Here is a 25,319-nt window from a genome sequence, read left to right on the forward strand (position 1 = left end):
CCCCTAACTGTCCTCACGAGCTGATAGGGAGTTAGGGTTAGGTTTAGTGGGGGTGAAGAGGTCTCTAGGGTTAGGGTTGGTACAGGGGGGTAGTGGGGGGGTCACAGACGCCCTACAGGGATAGGGTCAGGGTATCAACCAGACGCCTCCCCCTCCCTCCCTTTTTAATGAAATAACCAAAACGACATCATCTGTTTTTTTTTAATCCATGAATTATTTTATTAGTCATCAATTCAATCAAATGTGTGTGGGTGTGAGTAGCCACCTAGCTGCTACCTAGCATGTTTTAGCCACCTAGCCGCTAGCTAGTGTACTCTGACAGACAGGCAGACAGGCACTTCAACATCAGCGCTAACAGCAGGCCCCAACCAACGTCTGGTTCACGTTAGCCGCTATGAGCTAACCCTAGCGTGGCTAAACCCGTAGCTAAGCCTTTCAACTGAACCTAGGTGTCGTCCGGCATACGCTAACCAGGCTAACCAAGGCTACACGATGCTACGCTAAGGCTACACTACACTAGGCTATCCTCGACTACACCAGACTATGCTATGCTACCCGGGTGGCGTGGACCAGGTAGCCCTTGGCCTTGATGATGCCGCGGCTCTTGACGATGATGGCGTAGCGCAGGACCCAGCGGAGGCGCCACGCCGACGCCGCGTCACCACGGTCATCACGGTCGGTGTCGCCGTGGGACGCCGTCGCTAATGCCGCGCTCTCACGGAGCGCCTCCTGGAAGCCCGCCGACGTGATGAGCTCTGGAAGACGACAGAGAGACAGACAGGTTAGAGGGAGAGAGACAGACAGCTCAGATGGAGAGGGAGGTTAGGTTAGAGGGGGGATAGACAAGTCAGAGAGAGACACACAGACAGACACCCACCTTTGGGGTCGTTGTGGGTCAGTAGCTGGACCCCCGCCTGCTTGGCGTACGCTGTCAGATCGGGGGGCATCACACAACAGGATGCCAGGTTGACCTGGTTACTGGTGGGCTTCACCTTGAATACGGAAGAGAGAGAGAGAGAGAGACACTGTTAACTGCTTGGTTGGGACAGAGAGAGACAGACAGTTGACGTACGCCCTCAGGTTGACCTGGTTACTGGTGGGGTTTCACCTTGGACATGGAGAGAGAGACAGATACCCCCAGCCCAGGACAGACAGACAGACACCCACCTGGGCCCAGTCGTAGTGCTCCTCCAGGAGGCCCTTGTCCAGGACAGACAGACAGGTCAGAGACAGACACCCACCTGGTCCCAGTCGTACAACTCCTCCAGGAGGCCCTTGTCCAGGAAAGACAGACAGACAGACAGGTCAGGAACAGACAGACAGACAGACACCCACCTGGGCCCAGTCGTGCAGCTCCTCCAGGAGGCCCTTGTCCAGGTCCGACGTCCCGATGGCGACCACCTTCCCGGACGCTACCAGCGTTTCCAAGACAACCCACGCCGGCCGCAGGTCCGAGAGGGTCTGGGGGGCGTGGTCGTCCCCCGGGGGGCCGGGAGGGGGCGCCAGGATGACCGAGTCGAGTTGGGAGAGGGCGAGAGTAAGACAGGCTGTTGGGGGGGAGGGAGACAGGTTAGAGGTCCGAGAGGGTCTGGGTGTGGGGGGGGGGATGTTGTCCTCCTGGTCGCCAGGGTGAGGGTGAGACAGGCTGTGGAGGGGAGAGACAAACAGACAGGCAGGCAGGCAGGACTCACCCAGGTCGACAGCCTGTCTGATGCACGACTGGTCCGACTCGCACAGGAACAGCTTGACTGCAACGACAACGTTAGCCTGGGTTAACGTGTGGTCGCGTCGTGTGTAATCATGGGCTGGTATCGTTTGTTAGCCCTGGGTTAGCGTGTGTTATCGTGGTGCGTGTGAGCCGGTGTTAGCATGCACTAGCATTTATTAGCATGTGTTATCGTGGTGTGTGTTAGCGTGCGGCAGCATGTGGTGGCGGTATCATGTGTTAGCCTGCGTGAGCCTGCCTTAGCCTGCATTAGCGTAGCGTTAGCCTGCGTTAGCTTGTCGTAGCGTACCAGACACCTTCAGCTCCTCCCTCTCCTCCGGTGTGATGGTGGTCTCGGCCGCCTGGGGGGTGGAGCAGTCCAGGACGTCAGACTCCTGGAGAGACAGACAGGTTAGAGAGAGAGAGAGACAGGTAAACAGACAGAAAGGTTATAGAGAGAGACAGACAGGCGTGATGGCCGGAACAGTCCAGGACGTCAGACTCCTGGAGAGACAGACAGGTCTGAGAGACAAACAGGTTCAGGACAGACAGATTACAGAAAGACAGACAGGCGTGCCTGGGGGGGGGGAGCAGTCCAGGACGTCTGACTCCTGGACAGACAGACAGGTTAGAGAGAGAGAGACAGGTTAGAGACAGACCAGACTAGTCGAACCAGAGAGAGAGATTAGCTGACCTCAGCAGAACCTCCCTCCCTGTTTAACCCCCCCCCCTCTCTGCCTCCCCCCCGTCTCCCTGCCTGTGTGTGTGTCTCCCTCTCTCTCTCCCTGTCTCAGGAGCACCCACCCACACACACGTTTTAGATTAGATTCAACTTTATTGTCATTGTGCAGAGTACAAGTACAGAGACAACGAAATGCAGTTAGCGTCTAACCAGAAGTGCAAAATAGCAGAAAGTGCAATGAACAGTATTTACAGGTAGTGCAATATATGAGCAGTAAGTAGTGCAGTATATGAATTAGCAGTAGCATTATAGCATTATAGCAGAATAAATAGTTCCAGTATGAACAGTGTAGCAGCATATGAGCTGTATGGGTAATGCAGTCTAGCAGTATATATGTGTATTAACAGGAGAGCATGACTTCAGTAATGGAAAAAAGAACTCTGAGCAAACTGCTCACCATCATGGACAATGAAGGTCACCCACTGTACCACACCATCATCCAGCAGAAGAGCTTGATCAGCTGGAGGCTACGAGCACTGACAAGCAAAACTGACAGACTGACTAAATCATTTGTCCCCAGAGCCATACAACTCTACAACATGTCAATCAAGGGCAAAGAGATGGACTTCTCTGCATAACCTCCACCCTCTGTATCACATCACCATCATGTATCATGTCACTGTTTCACCTCATTATCTACAATGTTTACTAGCTATGCTAGGTCTCATACAGAGCCCCTACCTCCCTCCACCAGCCGGGACTAAATGCACTTTAAAAATAGTCCATATTTATGTAGCCCGTATTTAGTTTTTAGTATTTAATGCTATAATTGCACCTTACCTTTTAGCACCTCACCTAACTGCAAAGACATTTACAACTGCACCTCGCCTGTATAAAATACTGCTAATGTTGTATGTGTATGTTATGTGTGATACCCCTATGTCTGTACGCTACTTGGAACCTGAATTTCCCCCTGGGATAAATAAAGTTTCTATCTATCTATCTCAGTAACATGAGGTAGATAGCAGAATAAATATAAATATGAAGTTGTCACTTGACTCACTAAACACGGGTGTGTCTGTGTGAGTGTGTGTGTCTCCCTCTCTCAGGAGCACCCACACACACACACACACGTTGCCACTTGACTCACTAAACATTGACGCCTCTGGGCGCGTGAGTGTGCCTGTATGTGGGTGTGCGTGTCTGTGCGTGTGGAGCATCCAGAGAGAGACGAAGGAAAGGAGGGAGGGAAGAGAGGGATGAGTCTCACCTTCTCCTCCGCCGACAGTAAGGAAAGAAGACAGGAAACAAGAAAGGAGGGAAGGGAGGGAGGGAGAGAAGGAGAGAGAGAGAGAGACAGGAGGGAGGGAGGTAAGGAAGACAAGAAAGGAGGGAAGGAAGAGAGAGACAGGAAAGGAGAGAGAGAAGAGAGGGATGAGTCTCACCTTCTCCCCGGCCGACGGCGTCTCAGAGGACCAGTCACTCAGCGTGGCGCGGATACAGTCCTGGAGCTACGGCAACAACAGACAGACAGGTCAGATAGAGAGACAGACAGGTCAGAGACAGCATGGCGCGGATACAATCCTGGAGCTGGAGGGCAACAACAGGTCAGACAGACAGACAGAAAATGACAATAAAACGACATATTTAGTATTTATTTAATCACATTCATAATACACACACACGGTCAGTTCGTTAGAGCCAGTTAGCATTCGCCTTTAGCACCCCGTCAACACTGCACTCGGTAGGTAAATTCGTTAGCTTCGTTAGCTCCAGTTAGCATTAGCCTTTAGCACCCCGTCAACACTGCACTCTGTAGGTAAATTCGTTAGCTTCGTTAGCTCCAGTTAGCATTCGCCTTTAGCACCCCGTCAACACTGCACTCGGTAGGTAAATTCGTTAGCTCCAGTTAGCATTAGCCTTTAGCACCCCGTCAACACTGCACTCGGTAGGTAAATTCGTTAGCTTCGTTAGCCCCGTTAGCATTAGCCTCTAGCCTCCCGACCCCCCCCCCCGCCCTTCTTACCTCCTCACTCGGGGACGACGGACACTTCTTCTTCAGCCGGCTCCGGTTGACGAGGTTCCCGGTGTGGAGGTTGAGCGTCGTGGCCCGGGTCAGAAACGAGGTACCACCGGGGGAGACGGTCCCAGAGGACCCGCTACGAGTACCAGAGGAGCCGCCGGTGTCGGTGGTGGTGGTGGTTTCCATGGTGTCTGTCTCCCCTTCTCTCGTAAAGAAGAAGTAAATGTCGTAAAGATATAATAATAATAATAATAATAATAATAATAATAATAAAAAGATATCGTAAAATGAGGGAGGGGTGGGGTTGTCTAGCAACGAGGAACAGTTGGTGGGTTTGAGGGAATGTCGTAAAGGAAAAGAAAATGTCGGAAAGGGACGGGATATGGTGGGTTACCTAGCAACGAGGGGGTGGGGAGAGTGTGTGTGTGGTTTGAAGGACTGTCGTAAAAATATTTTTTCAAAACAAATACGAACGGTGGAGGGAAAGGGGGGGGGGTTGCCTAGCAACGAGGGGGTGGGTTTGAGGGAATGTCGAGTAATGATGACACGACGCGTTTCCACACACACACACACACACGGTCAGTTCGTTAGAGCCAGTTAGCATTAGCCTTTAGCACCCCATCAACACTGCACTCGGTAGGTAAATTCGTTAGCTTCGTTAGTTAGCCCCGTTATCATTAGCCTCAGAGCCGGTAGAGGAGACGGTACCACCGGGGGAGACGGTCCCAGAGGACCCGCTACGAGTACCAGAGGAGCCGCCGGTGTCGGTGGTGGTGGTGGTTTCCATGGTGTCTGTCTCCCCTTCTCTCGTAAAGAAGAAGTAAATGTCGTAAAGATATAATAATAATAATAATAATAATAATAATAATAATAATAATAGTAAATGTCGTAAAATAAGGGAGGTTGGTGTGTTTGAGGGAATGTCGTAAAGGAAAAGAAAATGTCGGAAAGGGACGGGATATGGTGGGTTACCTAGCAACGAGGGGGTGGGGAGAGTGTGTGGTTTGAAGGAGTTTCATAAAACATTTTTTTCTAAAAAATGTCGTAAAATACGAACGGTGGAGGGAAAAGGGGGGGGGTTGCCTAGCAACGAGGAGGTGGGTTTGAAGAGCCTAACTACATGGTTCTACTAGCCCTAGGGTTAGGGTCAGGGTTAAGGGTTAAAGTTAACTCATCCCCTAGGATCAGGGTTTAGGGTTAGGGTCAGGGTCAGGGTTAGAGTTAGGGTTAGGGTCAGGGTCAGAGTCAGGTTCAGGGTCAGAGTTAGGGTTAGGGTTAGGGTCAGAGTCAGGGTCAGGGTTAGAGTCAGGGTTAGGGTCAAGGTTAACTCGTCTCCTAGGCCTGTCTGCACATTTGGGTTGTCATGACGTTGCTAAGTGAAGTGTTAACACTGGAAAGAAAACGTCCCCTTTGGTTTCCACTGATGTTCTATTATACTACTTTTCTATTATACTAAGATTATATTACACTGATGTTCTATTACACTAATGTTCTATTACATAAATGTTCTATTACACTAATGTTCTATTACATAAATGTTCTATTACACTAACGTTTTATTATACTAATGTTCTATTACACTGATGTTCTATTACACTAATGTTTTATTATACTAATGTTCTATTACACTGTTCTATTACACTGATGTTCTATTACACTAATGTTTTATTATACTAATGTTCTATTACACTAATGTTCTATTAAACTAACGTTCTATTACACTGATGTTCTATTACACTAATGTTCAATTACACTGATGTTCAATTACACTGATGTTCTATTACACTAATGTTCTATTAAACTAACGTTCTATTACACTGATGTTCTATTACACTAATGTTATATTACACTGATGTTCTATTACACTAATGTTCTATTACACTGATGTTCTATTACACTAATGTTCTATTACACTGATGTTCTATTACACTGATGTTCTATTACACTGATGTTCAATTACACTAATGTTCTATTACACTAATGTTCTATTACACTAATGTTCTATTACACTGATGTTCTATTACACTGATGTTCTATTACACTAATGTTCTATTACACTGATGTTCTATTACACTGTTCTATTACACTGTTCTATTACACTAATGTTCTATTACACTGATGTTCTATTACACTAATGTTCTATTACACTGTTCTATTACACTGTTCTATTACACTGTTCTATTACACTAATATTCTATTACACTGATGTTCTATTACACTAATGTTCTATTACACTGTTCTATTACACTGTTCTATTACACTGTTCTATTACACTAATATTCTATTACACTGATGTTCTATTACACTAATGTTCTATTATACTAATGTTCTATTACACTAATGTTCTATTACACTGATGTTCTATTACACTGTTCTATTACACTGATGTTCTATTACACTGATGTTCTATTACACTGTTCTATTACACTGATGTTCTATTACACTGATGTTCTATTACACTGTTCTATTACACTGATGTTCTATTACGCTGATGTTCTATTACACTAATGTTCTATTACACTGATGTTCTATTACACTAACGTTCCATTACATTGTTCTATTACACTGTTCTATTACACTAATGTTCTATTACACTGTTCTATTACACTGATGTTCTATTACACTAATGTTCTATTACACTGATGTTCTATTACACTAATGTTCTATTACACTGATGTTCTATTACACTGTTCTATTACACTGTTCTATTACACTGTTCTATTACACTGTTCTATTACACTGTTCTATTACACTGATGTTCTATTACACTGTTCTATTACACTAATGTTCTATTACACTGTTCTATTACACTGTTCTATTACACTGATGTTCTATTACACTGTTCTATTACACTGATGTTCTATTACACTGTTCCATTATAAAAGATCTGTGATGTTATAAAGAATATTTCAGGTTCAAATTCTGGGTTCAGTGCTTATTGCTAACTGGCTGGATTCTAATCTCTCTGTTGTTGTAATACTAGTAAATGACCACCAGGTGGTGCCCCCATCTGAGGGCTAGAGATCTGGGGGATAGGGTTCTGGGGGTCTGGGGGTCTGGGGGTCTGGAGGTCTGGGGGTCTGGGGGTCAGAGGTACTGCAGGTGACAGGTGAAGTCTTCTCATTAGAGCCATGCCTCCCATGGCAGGGAGCGGTACTGCAGGGGACAGGTGAAGTCTTCTCATGAGAGCCATGCCTCCCATGGCAGGGAGCGGTACTGCAGGTGAGAGCTCTCTCAGGTTGGAGGGCTTAGACCTCAGAGCTGAAGCCAGAGAAACACAGCCTTCCTCTGGGACTCTACAGCCTGACAACCAGGGGAAATAGTGTCACTCCATCTGATATCAAGAATCTGATTATTCCTCTCTAATGTACATGTGCAGCTTTAAATCCTCTTCGTTTGGCAGTTGAAAGGCCACATATGAATGAGGAATACAAATAAATACATGCAGCCAAACGATCACTGTGGTGCAAGAATTCATGAGTGAGACTTATAGTTGCTCTCAACAGGGGAGCAAGCAACCATGGATACATTTGTAGTGACTGGATTTCTACGTCTGGTATAATGTATTTGCTAGCTATTGGGTTAGTGCAGTATTGTGTAGTCCCATGAGCTGATCTAAGGCCAGGTGGGTCAGGATTTGAGTAGGGCAACATATTCAGAAAGTGAAGACAGAGCAGACCCCCTCCCACCACACACACACACACACACACACACACACACACACACACACACACACACACGCACACGTACACACACTATAGGAATTGATTGGAAGATAATGTCCTTTGTCTGTCTCAATTATTGAGCCTTTCAGTGCAAGTATCATTGATTCCATAGAATGATAATGTAACTTAGGAATGATGTGTCTGACAACAAGAATAGTCTCAGACCTCACCTTAGTGTCTGTAGTTGACAGTGTGGACTCCCCAGTCCAGCAGAGAGCAGCTTCACCCCCCCGTCACCTAGATCATTATGACTGAGGTCCAGCTCTCTCAGGTGGCAGGAGTCTGAGCTGAGAGCTGAGGCCAACGCTTCACAGCATCTCCCAATGAGGTCACATCCATTCAGCCTGAATGAGGAATAAATACATGTTGCCAAACGATCACTGAGGTGCATTATGATAAGAATTCATTATTCAAGCCAATCACAGGCATGTTTGTAGTCAATGTATTTCTCAGTCTGGTATATTTGATTGCTATTGGGTTGTGTAGCCCCATCAGCTGATCTCAGGCCAGATTGGTGAGGAATTGAGGAAAGAAAGGTTATTGAGAGAGTGCCCACCCCACCACACTACACACACACACACACACACACTAAGACACAGACACAGACACAGACACAGACACACACACACACACACACACACACACACACACACAACCATGATATAGGAATTGATTGGAAGATAATGGACATTGTCTGTCTCAATCATTGAGCCTTGCAGAGCAACAAGAGTATCATTGATAATGTAACAGACACTTAGTAATGACGTGTCTGACAACAAGAATAGTCTCAGACCTCACCTCAGTGTCTGTAGTTGACAGGGTGGACTCCCCAGTCCAGCAGAGAGCAGCTACATGCAGCCAAAAGATCACTGTGGTGCATTATGATAAGAATGCATAAGTGAGAGTTATAGTTGCTCTCAACAGGGGAGCAAGCAACCATGGATGCATTTGTCGTGACTGAATTTCTACGTCTGGTATAATGTATTTGCTTGCTATTGGGTTAGTGCAGTATTGTGGAGTCCCATGAGCTGATCTAAGGCCAGGTGGGTCAGGATTTGAGGAGGGCAACATATTCAGAGAGTGAAGACAGAGCAGCCCCCCCTCCCACCACACCTCGCTGTTGGGCCAGGTTTCCGTGAGAACCATCATGTTGCAGTCCGTCATCCATGTGTGTGTGTGTGTGTGTGTGTGTGTGTGTGGGGGGGGGGGGGGGGGGGGGATCCGCAGCCGCAGTTCATCCATCTTGTCTCATCCAGGGAAGGAACATCGGTGAGGAGAAAAGACGAGGTAGTGAGAGTCGATGTGGATGTTATCTTGAGCCGAGCTCTCAGCCCACCTCGGCTCCCTCGGCTGGGTTTTCCATCCCGGTCGGTGTAGCGGAGTCAGCTGGTCCCGCTGTTCTGCTCTAATCTCAGGGTATTGCGTCGATAAAAGATGTCTGGAATGCCGGAGCCGATGTCCAGAAGTTGTCGTCGGCTGTACGATATGGACGCTAAACTGTTTTTAGCGAGAATACTTGAAATAAACAAGCAAATAGCCACTAATTCGCAAACTCTGGAGAGACAGCGGGCTTCGCGATGCATGCACGCCGCCATCTTGGTAACGTTGCATTCATAGCCGGTGGAGTATGCTAAATGCTAATGTTGTATTCATATCCAATAAAGTAGGCTACATGCTAATATTACAGTGATATCCAGTGGTATCACTGTATCAGTGATACCACTGCATTCCCCGTATCAGATGATGAAGACACATGTTAATTCAATTGATTTGCGTATGAAATATCAAACCCAATGATGAACAACAACCTTTCAATCAAAAGTGAATCAATCAAAAGTGAGTGACGCGCGTGGACTTGAATGTACAAAAGAAACAACAGGTGACAGGTCAATAATCAACCACCAAAAATGCTTTTTTTCAAAGCGTACACATCACGTTTGATGTCAACAACAAAGGAGATGAGTAAAAAAACAAAAAACACACAGTCAAGTTCCTTCATTTGAATATGATGAAGATGATGATGATGATGATGATGATGATGATGATGATGATACCTGCGTTCATATCAATAAGGTATTTGTGAACCAAACAACCGCGTGACCTCATGATGACTCTACACGTCAGAGAGGCGTGTGTCTTGTTCCATGTGATGTATTTCTATCTGAAGGCAGCCCCGTGCGGGACCACGGACAGCTCCTCTGTGTGTGTGTGTGTGTGTGTGTGTGTGTGTGTGTGTGTGTGTCTGTGTGTGTGTGTCTGTGTGTGTGAGAGAGGGGGAAAGGGGTCAGGGGTCATCGTCATTCAGGGGGTCAAAGGTCATCGTCATTCAGGGGTCAAAGGTCATTGTCATTCAGGGGTCAAAGGTCATTGTCATTCAGGGGTCAAAGGTCATTCTCATTCTCCCTCCCTCCCTCCCTCCCTCCCTCCCTGAGGGGCGGGGCAGGGGTCATAGGTCATCCTCCCTCCCTCCCTCCCTCATTCTCCCTCCCTCCCTCCCTCCCTCCCTCCCTCCCTCCCTCCCCCCTCTTCCTCCCTGAGGGGCGGGGCAGGGGTCACAGGTTTTCCCTCCCTCTATCCCTCCCTCCCTCCCTCCCTCCCTCCCTCCCTCCCAGTGCCATGGGGGGGGGCAAAAAAGAGTCACCCTAAAGGGTAGCATAGTGCCCACCCCCCCCCCCCCTCCGTCCCCCACCATGGCGATCGGTAGTGGAATCGTTTAATGATGAGACGGCGTAACTGGGGGAGTCAAGACGGCCGCCCGTCGGAGCCCCCCCGCTCAATCCCTGTCCGCCCGTTGTCGGATTCGAACCGGCCCCCCTTCCGCTCTCGGGGGGTCCGTCTCATCCCCTCGCACCACCGATCCGCTCACGACCCACGGCTGAAAAAGATCAACAAAGTGGCCGCCCTCGAGCGGGGGAGTCGGTCGCCCCGTCGGAGGTTTTTCTAGAACGAGATTCAAATCCGCACGCGCACTCATCGGGGTCTCCAAATGAGAGGCGCGCGCGCTCGACCTCCTCCGGACAGAGAGGGACTTCAAAAACTTCGGGGGCGGAGGCGGGGTTCGAACCCGCAGCCTTCCGCTCACGGGGTCCCCGTGGGTACCGCTAGACCGGCCGGTCGGCACAGCTCGGTTAAAAACACATCCGACTAAGGATGTGAAACAACATTCCGGCCGGTTGAATGACTAATAGCGATGGAAAAAGAAGATTTTGGAAAATACCTCTAAAAAGCAAAACATATGTCAAAATTCTCAAGAAAAGATGTCTTTAACACAATCGAATGACAAATCAATTCCTATCAAAATAAGGAAACAACCGATCAAATACAATTATGAACAACCTTTCAATCAAAAGAAAAAGGAGTCAAGCGCAGAGTGAGTGCCACACGCAAAGCACGACACGACACAATTTGTACATTTAAATGTACAAAACCAATAACAGGTGACATAAATAATCCCCCCAAAAGACTTCAAAAATGTCCGGGGCGGAGGCGGGGTTCGAACCGGCAGCCTTCCGCTCACGGGGTCCCCGCGGGTACCGTTACACCGGCCGGTCAGGCGTGTCGGAATTCAGATCAAATCAACAACAACTTCTGAATCAAAAGTTGAATGATTACCAAAGATAAATGTTCATTCTGAATGAGATGATTCAAAAAAGCTAGTAATTCAATATCAGACTATGACTCTTAGCGGTAGGTTTTTAAGCATTATCATGAAAACATTCAATCGCTTGCCTTTTGACTTCAATCTGAATCTGGTCGACACACAGTCCGGTCAGAGCGTTTCGTTCGTTTATTGAAGGAGAAGACAAACAACTTGTTACTTGTAGCTATTTTATTGATATGTCAAAATGTCAAAATGACAAAAGGAGTCAAGCGCAGAGTGCCACACGCAAAGCACGACACGCGTGGACTTAAATGTACAAAACCAATAACAGGTGACATAAATAATCCCCCCGAAAGACTTCAAAAATGTCCGGGGCGGAGGCGGGGTTCGAACCGGCAGCCTTCCGCTCACGGGGTCCCCGCGGGTACCGTTACACCGGCCGGTCAGACGTGTCAGAATCCACGTTTTTACAACAACCTGATATGATATATAATTCAATTGATTTGCGTATGAAATATCAAACCCAATGATGAACAACAACTTTTCAATCAAAAGGTAATCAATCAAAAGTGAGTGACGCGCGTGGACTAATCATCAAAGGAGATGAGTAAAAAAACAAAAAACACACAGTCAAGTTCCTTCATTTTAATATGATGATGATGATGATGATGATGATGATGATACCTGCGTTCATATCAATAAGGTATTTGTGAACCAAACAACCGCGTGACCTCATGATGACTCTACACGTCAGAGAGGCGTGTGTCTTGTTCCATGTGATGTATTTCTATCTGAACGCAGCCCCGTGCGGGACCACGGACAGCTCCTGTGTGTGTGTGTGTGTGTGTGTGTGTGTGTGTGTGTGAGAGCCATTTAAGACTATTGAGCAGGAGAGGCTGGTGGAGGTAGAAATCAGAGGACAGGCTGAGAGAGAGAGAGAGACAGACAGACAGACACGCAGACAGACAAGACAGGTGGACAGGTGGACAGACAGACAGAGAGAGACAGACAGACAGACAGACAGACAGACAGACAGACAGACAGACAGACAGACAGACAGATAGATAGATAGATAGATAGATAGATAGATAGATAGATAGATAGATAGATAGACAGAGGATACAAAGTTTTACCACTGCATAAAAGGGGTTATTGTGTAAGGCCTACGGGGTGAAGTAGGTCAGGTGGTGGGAATCCCCAACAAGAAGTACCCTTGTGTCCATAATCAAGTATGAGCATGATAAGAATGGTTCAGAACAACAAGGTGATCCCAGAGTGATTGACTGGATTCTTGTCTTGATGGATTTAGAAGCCTGATTGCTTTGTTGTTATACGGTTCGAATGTATTATTATGTCTTTTATGTAACACTGAGAGTTGAGGGACAGAGAAACTTCCTTAAAAGGACTTCCCTGAAAGCACTTCCTTATTGGGTAAAATACAAAAGAAACACAAAACACTTTGCATTTTACCTTACATAGTAACACAAACACTTTTGTTTTGGTTAGATTAGATTAGATTCAACTTTATTGTCATTGTGCAGAGTACAAGTACAGAGACATGCCGAAATGCAGTTAGCGTCTAACCAGAAAAGCAGAAAAGTGCAGTGTGAACAATATATACAGGTAGTTCAGTATATGCACAATATAGTAGTGCAGTATAGTATAAGTAGTGCAGTGTTAACAGTATATGAATTAGTAGTAACATTATTAGCAGAATCAATCAAATGCAGTATGAACAGTGTAAGCAGCATATGAGCTGTATGGACAATGCAGTATAAGCAGTATATATGTATGAACAGTAACATTAGAGTAAATAGCAGAATAAATATTAGTTTAGATTAGATTCAACTTTATTGTCATTGTGCAGAGTACAAGTACAGAGACAACGAAATGCAGTTAGCGTCGAACCAGAAGTGCAAAATAGCAGAAAGTGCAATGAACAGTATTTACAGGTAGTGCAGTATATGATCAGTATTAGTGCAATATGGAACGCCGTATGAACAGTATAAACAGGTATGTACAGTACGTACAGTGTATTAACAGTAGTATTAAAAGAAAAACCTAAGGATATGTGCATTATGACCACGTCTTGTTCACATCGATGCACAAACCTCCACCTCTGGTCTGACCCGGAGTCCCCCCCCCCCCCGCTGTTCTGTCTGCTCGGAGGACGTAGCGCCCTGCTGGCTCGGTAGCGTTGTCGGGTCCCTCGCTGTTGGGCCAGGTTTCCGTGAGAACTGCAGCCGCAGTTCATCCATCTTGTCTCATCCAGGGAAGGAACATCGGTGAGGAGAAAAGACGAGGTAGTGAGAGTCGATGTGGATGTTATCTTGAGCCGAGCTCTCAGCCCACCTCGGCTCCCTCGGCTGGGTTTTCCATCCCGGTCGGTGTAGCGGAGTCAGCTGGTCCCGCTGTTCTGCTCTAATCTCAGGGTATTGCGTCGATAAAAGATGTCTGGAATGCCGGAGCCGATGTCCAGAAGTTGTCGTCGGCTGTACGATATGGACGCTAAACTGTTTTTAGCGAGAATACTTGAAATAAACACGGAAATAGCCACTAATTCGCAAACTCTGGAGAGACAGCGGGCTTCGCGATGCATGCACGCCGCCATCTTGGTAACGTTGCATTCATAGCCGGTGGAGTATGCTAAATGCTAATGTTGTATTCATATCCAATAAAGTAGGCTACATGCTAATATTACAGTGATATCCAGTGGTATCACTGTATCAGTGACACCACTGCATTCCCCGTATCAGATGATGAAGACACATGTTAATTCAATTGATTTGCGTATGAAATATCAAACCCAATGATGAACAACAACCTTTCAATCAAAAGTGAATCAATCAAAAGTGAGTGACGCGCGTGGACTTGAATGTACAAAAGAAACAACAGGTGACAGGTCAATAATCAACCACCAAAAATGCTTTTTTTCAAAGCGTACACATCACGTTTGATGTCAACAACAAAGGAGATGAGTAAAAAAACAAAAAACACACAGTCAAGTTCCTTCATTTGAATATGATGAAGATGATGATGATGATGATGATGATGATGATGATGATGATGATGATGATACCTGCGTTCATATCAATAAGGTATTTGTGAACCAAACAACCGCGTGACCTCATGATGACTCTACACGTCAGAGAGGCGTGTGTCTTGTTCCATGTGATGTATTTCTATCTGAAGGCAGCCCCGTGCGGGACCACGGACAGCTCCTCTGTGTGTGTGTGTGTGTGTGTGTGTGTGTGTGTGTGTCTGTGTGTGTGTGTCTGTGTGTGTGAGAGAGGGGGAAAGGGGTCAGGGGTCATCGTCATTCAGGGGGTCAAAGGTCATCGTCATTCAGGGGTCAAAGGTCATTGTCATTCAGGGGTCAAAGGTCATTGTCATTCAGGGGTCAAAGGTCATTCTCATTCTCCCTCCCTCCCTCCCTCCCTCCCTCCCTGAGGGGCGGGGCAGGGGTCATAGGTCATCCTCCCTCCCTCCCTCCCTCATTCTCCCTCCCTCCCTCCCTCCCTCCCCCCTCTTCCTCCCTGAGGGGCGGGGCAGGGGTCACAGGTTTTCCCTCCCTCTATCCCTCCCTCCCTCCCTCCCTCCCTCCCTCCCTCCCAGTGCCATGGGGGGGGGCAAAAAAGAGTCACCCTAAAGGGTAGCATAGTGCCCACCCCCCCCCCCCCCTCCGTCCCCCACCATGGCGATCGGTAGTGGAATCGTTTAATGATGAGACGGCGTAACTGGGGGAGTCAAGACGGCCGCCCGTCGGAGCCCCCCCGCTCAATCCCTGTCCGCCCGTTGTCGGATTCGAACCGGCCCCCCTTCCGCTCTCGGGGGGTCCGTCTCATCCCCTCGCACCACCGATCCGCTCACGACCCACGGCTGAAAAAGATCAACAAAGTGGCCGCCCTCGAGCGGGGGAGTCGGTCGCCCCGTCGGAGGTTTTTCTAGAACGAGATTCAAATCCGCACGCGCACTCATCGGGGTCTCCAAATGAGAGGCGCGCGCGCTCGACCTCCTCCGGACAGAGAGGGACTTCAAAAACTTCGGGGGCGGAGGCGGGGTTCGAACCCGCAGCCTTCCGCTCACGGGGTCCCCGTGGGTACCGCTAGACCGGCCGGTCGGCACAGCTCGGTTAAAAACACATCCGACTAAGGATGTGAAACAACATTCCGGCCGGTTGAATGACTAATAGCGATGGAAAAAGAAGATTTTGGAAAATACCTCTAAAAAGCAAAACATATGTCAAAATTCTCAAGAAAAGATGTCTTTAACACAATCGAATGACAAATCAATTCCTATCAAAATAAGGAAACAACCGATCAAATACAATTATGAACAACCTTTCAATCAAAAGAAAAAGGAGTCAAGCGCAGAGTGAGTGCCACACGCAAAGCACGACACGACACAATTTGTACATTTAAATGTACAAAACCAATAACAGGTGACATAAATAATCCCCCCAAAAGACTTCAAAAATGTCCGGGGCGGAGACGGGGTTCGAACCGGCAGCCTTCCGCTCACGGGGTCCCCGCGGGTACCGTTACACCGGCCGGTCAGGCGTGTCGGAATTCAGATCAAATCCAATTATGAACAACAGCAGCAACAACAACAACAACAACAACTTCTGAATCAAAAGTTGAATGATTACCAAAGATAAATGTTCATTCTGAATGAGATGATTCAAAAAAGCTAGTAATTCAATATCAGACTATGACTCTTAGCGGTAGGTTTTTAAGCATTATCATGAAAACATTCAATCGCTTGCCTTTTGACTTCAATCTGAATCTGGTCGACACACAGTCCGGTCAGAGCGTTTCGTTCGTTTATTGAAGGAGAAGACAAACAACTTGTTACTTGTAGCTATTTTATTGATATGTCAAAATGTCAAAATGACAAAAGGAGTCAAGCGCAGAGTGCCACACGCAAAGCACGACACGCGTGGACTTAAATGTACAAAACCAATAACAGGTGACATAAATAATCCCCCCGAAAGACTTCAAAAATGTCCGGGGCGGAGGCAGGGTTCGAACCGGCAGCCTTCCGCTCACGGGGTCCCCGCGGGTACCGTTACACCGGCCGGTCAGACGTGTCAGAATCCACGTTTTTACAACAACCTGATATGATATATAATTCAATTGATTTGCGTATGAAATATCAAACCCAATGATGAACAACAACTTTTCAATCAAAAGGTAATCAATCAAAAGTGAGTGACGCGCGTGGACTAATCATCAAAGGAGATGAGTAAAAAAACAAAAAACACACAGTCAAGTTCCTTCATTTTAATATGATGATGATGATGATGATGATGATGATGATACCTGCGTTCATATCAATAAGGTATTTGTGAACCAAACAACCGCGTGACCTCATGATGACTCTACACGTCAGAGAGGCGTGTGTCTTGTTCCATGTGATGTATTTCTATCTGAACGCAGCCCCGTGCGGGACCACGGACAGCTCCTGTGTGTGTGTGTGTGTGTGTGTGTGTGTGTGTGTGTGTGAGAGCCATTTAAGACTATTGAGCAGGAGAGGCTGGTGGAGGTAGAAATCAGAGGACAGGCTGAGAGAGAGAGAGAGACAGACAGACAGACACGCAGACAGACAGGTGGACAGGTGGACAGACAGACAGAGACAGACAGACAGACAGACAGACAGACAGACAGACAGACAGACAGATAGATAGATAGATAGATAGATAGATAGATAGACAGAGGATACAAAGTTTTACCACTGCATAAAAGGGGTTATTGTGTAAGGCCTACGGGGTGAAGTAGGTCAGGTGGTGGGAATCCCCAACAAGAAGTACCCTTGTGTCCATAATCAAGTATGAGCATGATAAGAATGGTTCAGAACAACAAGGTGATCCCAGAGTGATTGACTGGATTCTTGTCTTGATGGATTTAGAAGCCTGATTGCTTTGTTGTTATACGGTTCGAATGTATTATTATGTCTTTTATGTAACACTGAGAGTTGAGGGACAGAGAAACTTCCTTAAAAGGACTTCCCTGAAAGCACTTCCTTATTGGGTAAAATACAAAAGAAACACAAAACACTTTGCATTTTACCTTACATAGTAACACAAACACTTTTGTTTTGGTTAGATTAGATTAGATTCAACTTTATTGTCATTGTGCAGAGTACAAGTACAGAGACATGCCGAAATGCAGTTAGCGTCTAACCAGAAAAGCAGAAAAGTGCAGTGTGAACAATATATACAGGTAGTTCAGTATATGCACAATATAGTAGTGCAGTATAGTATAAGTAGTGCAGTGTTAACAGTATATGAATTAGTAGTAACATTATTAGCAGAATCAATCAAATGCAGTATGAACAGTGTAAGCAGCATATGAGCTGTATGGACAATGCAGTATAAGCAGTATATATGTATGAACAGTAACATTAGAGTAAATAGCAGAATAAATATTAGTTTAGATTAGATTCAACTTTATTGTCATTGTGCAGAGTACAAGTACAGAGACAACGAAATGCAGTTAGCGTCGAACCAGAAGTGCAAAATAGCAGAAAGTGCAATGAACAGTATTTACAGGTAGTGCAGTATATGATCAGTATTAGTGCAATATGGAACGCCGTATGAACAGTATAAACAGGTATGTACAGTACGTACAGTGTATTAACAGTAGTATTAAAAGAAAAACCTAAGGATATGTGCATTATGACCACGTCTTGTTCACATCGATGCACAAACCTCCACCTCTGGTCTGACCCGGAGTCCCCCCCCCCCCCGCTGTTCTGTCTGCTCGGAGGACGTAGCGCCCTGCTGGCTCGGTAGCGTTGTCGGGTCCCTCGCTGTTGGGCCAGGTTTCCGTGAGAACTGCAGCCGCAGTTCATCCATCTTGTCTCATCCAGGGAAGGAACATCGGTGAGGAGAAAAGACGAGGTAGTGAGAGTCGATGTGGAGTCATCTCGAGCCGAGCTCTCAGCCCACCTCGGCTCCCTCGGCTGGGTTTTCCATCCCGGTCGGTGTAGCGGAGTCAGCTGGTCCCGCTGTTCTGCTCTAATCTCAGGGTATTGCGTCGATAAAAGATGTCTGGAATGCCGGAGCCGATGTCCAGAAGTTGTCGTCGGCTGTACGATATGGACGCTAAACTGTTTTTAGCGAGAATACTTGAAATAAACAAGCAAATAGCCACTAATTCGCAAACTCTGGAGAGACAGCGGGCTTCGCGATGCATGCACGCCGCCATCTTGGTAACGTTGCATTCATAGCCGGTGGAGTATGCTAAATGCTAATGTTGTATTCATATCCAATAAAGTAGGCTACATGCTAATATTACAGTGATATCCAGTGGTATCACTGTATCAGTGATACCACTGCATTCCCCGTATCAGATGATGAAGACACATGTTAATTCAATTGATTTGCGTATGAAATATCAAACCCAATGATGAACAACAACCTTTCAATCAAAAGTGAATCAATCAAAAGTGAGTGACGCGCGTGGACTTGAATGTACAAAAGAAACAACAGGTGACAGGTCAATAATCAACCACCAAAAATGCTTTTTTTCAAAGCGTACACATCACGTTTGATGTCAACAACAAAGGAGATGAGTAAAAAAACAAAAAACACACAGTCAAGTTCCTTCATTTGAATATGATGAAGATGATGATGATGATGATGATGATGATGATGATGATGATGATGATACCTGCGTTCATATCAATAAGGTATTTGTGAACCAAACAACCGCGTGACCTCATGATGACTCTACACGTCAGAGAGGCGTGTGTCTTGTTCCATGTGATGTATTTCTATCTGAAGGCAGCCCCGTGCGGGACCACGGACAGCTCCTCTGTGTGTGTGTGTGTGTGTGTGTGTGTGTGTGTGTGTCTGTGTGTGTGTGTGTCTGTGTGTGTGAGAGAGGGGGAAAGGGGTCAGGGGTCATCGTCATTCAGGGGGTCAAAGGTCATCGTCATTCAGGGGTCAAAGGTCATTGTCATTCAGGGGTCAAAGGTCATTGTCATTCAGGGGTCAAAGGTCATTCTCATTCTCCCTCCCTCCCTCCCTCCCTCCCTCCCTGAGGGGCGGGGCAGGGGTCATAGGTCATCCTCCCTCCCTCCCTCCCTCATTCTCCCTCCCTCCCTCCCTCCCTCCCCCCTCTTCCTCCCTGAGGGGCGGGGCAGGGGTCACAGGTTTTCCCTCCCTCTATCCCTCCCTCCCTCCCTCCCTCCCTCCCTCCCTCCCAGTGCCATGGGGGGGGGCAAAAAAGAGTCACCCTAAAGGGTAGCATAGTGCCCACCCCCCCCCCCCTCCGTCCCCCACCATGGCGATCGGTAGTGGAATCGTTTAATGATGAGACGGCGTAACTGGGGGAGTCAAGACGGCCGCCCGTCGGAGCCCCCCCGCTGAATATGATGAAGATGATGATGATGATGATGATGATGATGATGATGATGATGATGATACCTGCGTTCATATCAATAAGGTATTTGTGAACCAAACAACCGCGTGACCTCATGATGACTCTACACGTCAGAGAGGCGTGTGTCTTGTTCCATGTGATGTATTTCTATCTGAAGGCAGCCCCGTGCGGGACCACGGACAGCTCCTCTGTGTGTGTGTGTGTGTGTGTGTGTGTGTGTGTGTGTCTGTGTGTGTGTGTCTGTGTGTGTGAGAGAGGGGGAAAGGGGTCAGGGGTCATCGTCATTCAGGGGGTCAAAGGTCATCGTCATTCAGGGGGTCAAAGGTCATCGTCATTCAGGGGTCAAAGGTCATTGTCATTCAGGGGTCAAAGGTCATTGTCATTCAGGGGTCAAAGGTCATTCTCATTCTCCCTCCCTCCCTCCCTCCCTCCCCTCTCTTCCTCCCTGAGGGGCGGGGCAGGGGTCACAGGTTTTCCCTCCCTCTATCCCTCCCTCCCTCCCTCCCTCCCTCCCTCCCTCCCTCCCTCCCAGTGCCATGGGGGGGGGCAAAAAAGAGTCACCCTAAAGGGTAGCATAGTGCCCACCCCCCCCCCCCTCCGTCCCCCACCATGGCGATCGGTAGTGGAATCGTTTAATGATGAGACGGCGTAACTGGGGGAGTCAAGACGGCCGCCCGTCGGAGCCCCCCCGCTCAATCCCTGTCCGCCCGTTGTCGGATTCGAACCGGCCCCCCTTCCGCTCTCGGGGGGTCCGTCTCATCCCCTCGCACCACCGATCCGCTCACGACCCACGGCTGAAAAAGATCAACAAAGTGGCCGCCCTCGAGCGGGGGAGTCGGTCGCCCCGTCGGAGGTTTTTCTAGAACGAGATTCAAATCCGCACGCGCACTCATCGGGGTCTCCAAATGAGAGGCGCGCGCGCTCTACCTCCTCCGGACAGAGAGGGACTTCAAAAACTTCGGGGGCGGAGGCGGGGTTCGAACCCGCAGCCTTCCGCTCACGGGGTCCCCGTGGGTACCGCTAGACCGGCCGGTCGGCACAGCTCGGTTAAAAACACATCCGACTAAGGATGTGAAACAACATTCCGGCCGGTTGAATGACTAATAGCGATGGAAAAAGAAGATTTTGGAAAATACCTCTAAAAAGCAAAACATATGTCAAAATTCTCAAGAAAAGATGTCTTTAACACAATCGAATGACAAATCAATTCCTATCAAAATAAGGAAACAACCGATCAAATACAATTATGAACAACCTTTCAATCAAAAGAAAAAGGAGTCAAGCGCAGAGTGAGTGCCACACGCAAAGCACGACACGACACAATTTGTACATTTAAATGTACAAAACCAATAACAGGTGACATAAATAATCCCCCCAAAAGACTTCAAAAATGTCCGGGGCGGAGGCGGGGTTCGAACCGGCAGCCTTCCGCTCACGGGGTCCCCGCGGGTACCGTTACACCGGCCGGTCAGGCGTGTCGGAATTCAGATCAAATCCAATTATGAACAACAGCAGCAACAACAACAACAACAACAACAACTTCTGAATCAAAAGTTGAATGATTACCAAAGATAAATGTTCATTCTGAATGAGATGATTCAAAAAAGCTAGTAATTCAATATCAGACTATGACTCTTAGCGGTAGGTTTTTAAGCATTATCATGAAAACATTCAATCGCTTGCCTTTTGACTTCAATCTGAATCTGGTCGACACACAGTCCGGTCAGAGCGTTTCGTTCGTTTATTGAAGGAGAAGACAAACAACTTGTTACTTGTAGCTATTTTATTGATATGTCAAAATGTCAAAATGACAAAAGGAGTCAAGCGCAGAGTGCCACACGCAAAGCACGACACGCGTGGACTTAAATGTACAAAACCAATAACAGGTGACATAAATAATCCCCCCGAAAGACTTCAAAAATGTCCGGGGCGGAGGCGGGGTTCGAACCGGCAGCCTTCCGCTCACGGGGTCCCCGCGGGTACCGTTACACCGGCCGGTCAGACGTGTCAGAATCCACGTTTTTACAACAACCTGATATGATATATAATTCAATTGATTTGCGTATGAAATATCAAACCCAATGATGAACAACAACTTTTCAATCAAAAGGTAATCAATCAAAAGTGAGTGACGCGCGTGGACTAATCATCAAAGGAGATGAGTAAAAAAACAAAAAACACACAGTCAAGTTCCTTCATTTTAATATGATGATGATGATGATGATGATGATGATGATACCTGCGTTCATATCAATAAGGTATTTGTGAACCAAACAACCGCGTGACCTCATGATGACTCTACACGTCAGAGAGGCGTGTGTCTTGTTCCATGTGATGTATTTCTATCTGAACGCAGCCCCGTGCGGGACCACGGACAGCTCCTGTGTGTGTGTGTGTGTGTGTGTGTGTGTGTGTGTGTGTGAGAGCCATTTAAGACTATTGAGCAGGAGAGGCTGGTGGAGGTAGAAATCAGAGGACAGGCTGAGAGAGAGAGAGAGACAGACAGACAGACACGCAGACAGACAGGTGGACAGGTGGACAGACAGACAGAGACAGACAGACAGACAGACAGACAGACAGACAGACAGACAGACAGATAGATAGATAGATAGATAGATAGATAGATAGATAGATAGATAGACAGAGGATACAAAGTTTTACCACTGCATAAAAGGGGTTATTGTGTAAGGCCTACGGGGTGAAGTAGGTCAGGTGGTGGGAATCCCCAACAAGAAGTACCCTTGTGTCCATAATCAAGTATGAGCATGATAAGAATGGTTCAGAACAACAAGGTGATCCCAGAGTGATTGACTGGATTCTTGTCTTGATGGATTTAGAAGCCTGATTGCTTTGTTGTTATACGGTTCGAATGTATTATTATGTCTTTTATGTAACACTGAGAGTTGAGGGACAGAGAAACTTCCTTAAAAGGACTTCCCTGAAAGCACTTCCTTATTGGGTAAAATACAAAAGAAACACAAAACACTTTGCATTTTACCTTACATAGTAACACAAACACTTTTGTTTTGGTTAGATTAGATTAGATTCAACTTTATTGTCATTGTGCAGAGTACAAGTACAGAGACATGCCGAAATGCAGTTAGCGTCTAACCAGAAAAGCAGAAAAGTGCAGTGTGAACAATATATACAGGTAGTTCAGTATATGCACAATATAGTAGTGCAGTATAGTATAAGTAGTGCAGTGTTAACAGTATATGAATTAGTAGTAACATTATTAGCAGAATCAATCAAATGCAGTATGAACAGTGTAAGCAGCATATGAGCTGTATGGACAATGCAGTATAAGCAGTATATATGTATGAACAGTAACATTAGAGTAAATAGCAGAATAAATATTAGTTTAGATTAGATTCAACTTTATTGTCATTGTGCAGAGTACAAGTACAGAGACAACGAAATGCAGTTAGCGTCGAACCAGAAGTGCAAAATAGCAGAAAGTGCAATGAACAGTATTTACAGGTAGTGCAGTATATGATCAGTATTAGTGCAATATGGAACGCCGTATGAACAGTATAAACAGGTATGTACAGTACGTACAGTGTATTAACAGTAGTATTCAAAGAAAAACCTAAGGATATGTGCATTATGACCACGTCTTGTTCACATCGATGCACAAACCTCCACCTCTGGTCTGACCCGGAGTCCCCCCCCCCCCCCCCCCGCTGTTCTGTCTGCTCGGAGGACGTAGCGCCCTGCTGGCTCGGTAGCGTTGTCGGGTCCCTCGCTGTTGGGCCAGGTTTCCGTGAGAACTGCAGCCGCAGTTCATCCATCTTGTCTCATCCAGGGAAGGAACATCGGTGAGGAGAAAAGACGAGGTAGTGAGAGTCGATGTGGATGTCATCTCGAGCCGAGCTCTCAGCCCACCTCGGCTCCCTCGGCTGGGTTTTCCATCCCGGTCGGTGTAGCGGAGTCAGCTGGTCCCGCTGTTCTGCTCTAATCTCAGGGTATTGCGTCGATAAAGATGTCTGGAATGCCGGAGCCGATGTCAAAAAGTTGTCGTCGGCTGTACGATATGGACGCTAAACTGTTTTTAGCGAGAATACTTGAAATAAACAAGCAAATAACCACTAATTCAGCGAGACAGCGGGCTTCGCGATGTATGCGCGCCGCCATCTTGGTACACGCCCTCCCTGCGTGATTGGTGGATTTGGTAGCAGGCTAGGTTGAGTCGCTCAGACGGTGCCTTTTGATTGGTCGATTCGCACGTCCGTCTTCTTCGCCACACGTGTTGTCGGTATTGACAAACATTTCAGTGACATGCGCGCGATGCAGTGCTAATATTAGCATGTAGCCTACTTCACTGGATAAGAATACAACAATAGCATTTAGCATACTCCACCGGCTATGAATGCAACGTTAGCATGCAGCCTACTCCATTGGATAACCCTACTACGTTCACATGGAACATACTCCACTGGATATCAAAACCAAGATGGCGGCGCGCATGCGTCGCGCGCATGTCACTGTCACTGAAATGTTTGTCAATACCGACAACACGTGTAGCGAAGAAGACGGACGTGCGAATCGACCAATCAAAAGGCAGCGTCTGAGCGACTCAACTTAGCCTGCTACCAAATCCACCAATCACGCAGGGAGGGCGTGTACCAAGATGGCGGCGCGCAAACATCGCGAAGCCCGCTGTCTCGCTGAATTAGTGGCTATTTGCTTGTTTATTTCAAGTATTCTTGAAATAAATTAATTTCATCCTATAAATTAATTATTTAATGATTTTACTGTGACAGAAAGTGACAAAGAAACACATATAATGAGCGCTGCTCGCTATGCATGAGACTTCAAGGGATCAATAAACTTGATTGATTGTTTTTTGTTTTTTATTTTTTATTACATGTCAACTTGGAATCATGAAATCCATGGTGGAATAGCTATGGATTCACACAATCCAGATGAATCAGGTTTCATGATGAACCCATCCATTGGATGGAGGTGGTTACAAATCTAAAACAAGTGGTCAGTTTGGAGAGTTTGGTTCCTCATAGACTCAATGTCTGATAACTAGATCTGATAACTGAGTCCAACCAATGAAATTATCATTCAGCTTCAAATTTGAGGCAAATTAGTTCTATTCTAGTGAGGGAGGTGTGTGTGTGTGTGTGTGTGTGTGTGTGTGTGTGTGTGTGTGTGTGTGTGTGTGTGTGTGTGTGTGTGTGTGTGTTT

At 46.8% G+C, this 25,319-nt stretch overlaps 2 protein-coding genes across 2 annotated transcripts in view; one reads left to right on the forward strand and one right to left on the reverse strand.

The window, feature by feature from the left end:
- The window catches only part of LOC310823883 (uncharacterized protein), a 259,021-nt gene that overhangs the window by 87,700 nt on the left and 146,002 nt on the right, over positions 1–25,319 (forward strand). The window lies entirely within an intron of this gene.
- Positions 534–4,742, reverse strand: LOC310823940 (glutamate--cysteine ligase regulatory subunit-like). Its single transcript, XM_083696881.1, has 7 exons — positions 4,414–4,742; positions 3,833–3,898; positions 2,016–2,100; positions 1,692–1,748; positions 1,336–1,547; positions 878–992; positions 534–755 (listed from the first exon to the last, which is right to left on the reverse strand). Exons 1-7 carry the CDS (start codon positions 4,594–4,596, stop codon positions 547–549), a joined length of 927 nt encoding a protein of 308 aa, XP_083553007.1. The 5' UTR covers positions 4,597–4,742; the 3' UTR covers positions 534–546.

The sequence above is a fragment of the Argentina silus genome, assembly GCF_951799395.1.
Source record: "Argentina silus genome assembly, chromosome: Y".
NCBI classification, from domain to species: Eukaryota; Metazoa; Chordata; class Actinopteri; order Argentiniformes; family Argentinidae; genus Argentina; species Argentina silus.

Coding starts and splice junctions, on each gene's coding strand:
- LOC310823940 (XM_083696881.1), bottom strand. CDS start 4,596: ATGGAAACCACCACCACCACCGACACCGGCGGCTCCTCTGGTACTCGT. Junction 2,101..3,832: donor CGCCGTCGGCCGGGGAGAAG/GTGAGACTCATC, acceptor CTGTCTCTCCAG/GAGTCTGACGTCCTGGACTG. Junction 1,548..1,691: donor CAGACAGGCTGTCGACCTGG/GTGAGTCCTGCC, acceptor CCCCCCCAACAG/CCTGTCTTACTCTCGCCCTC.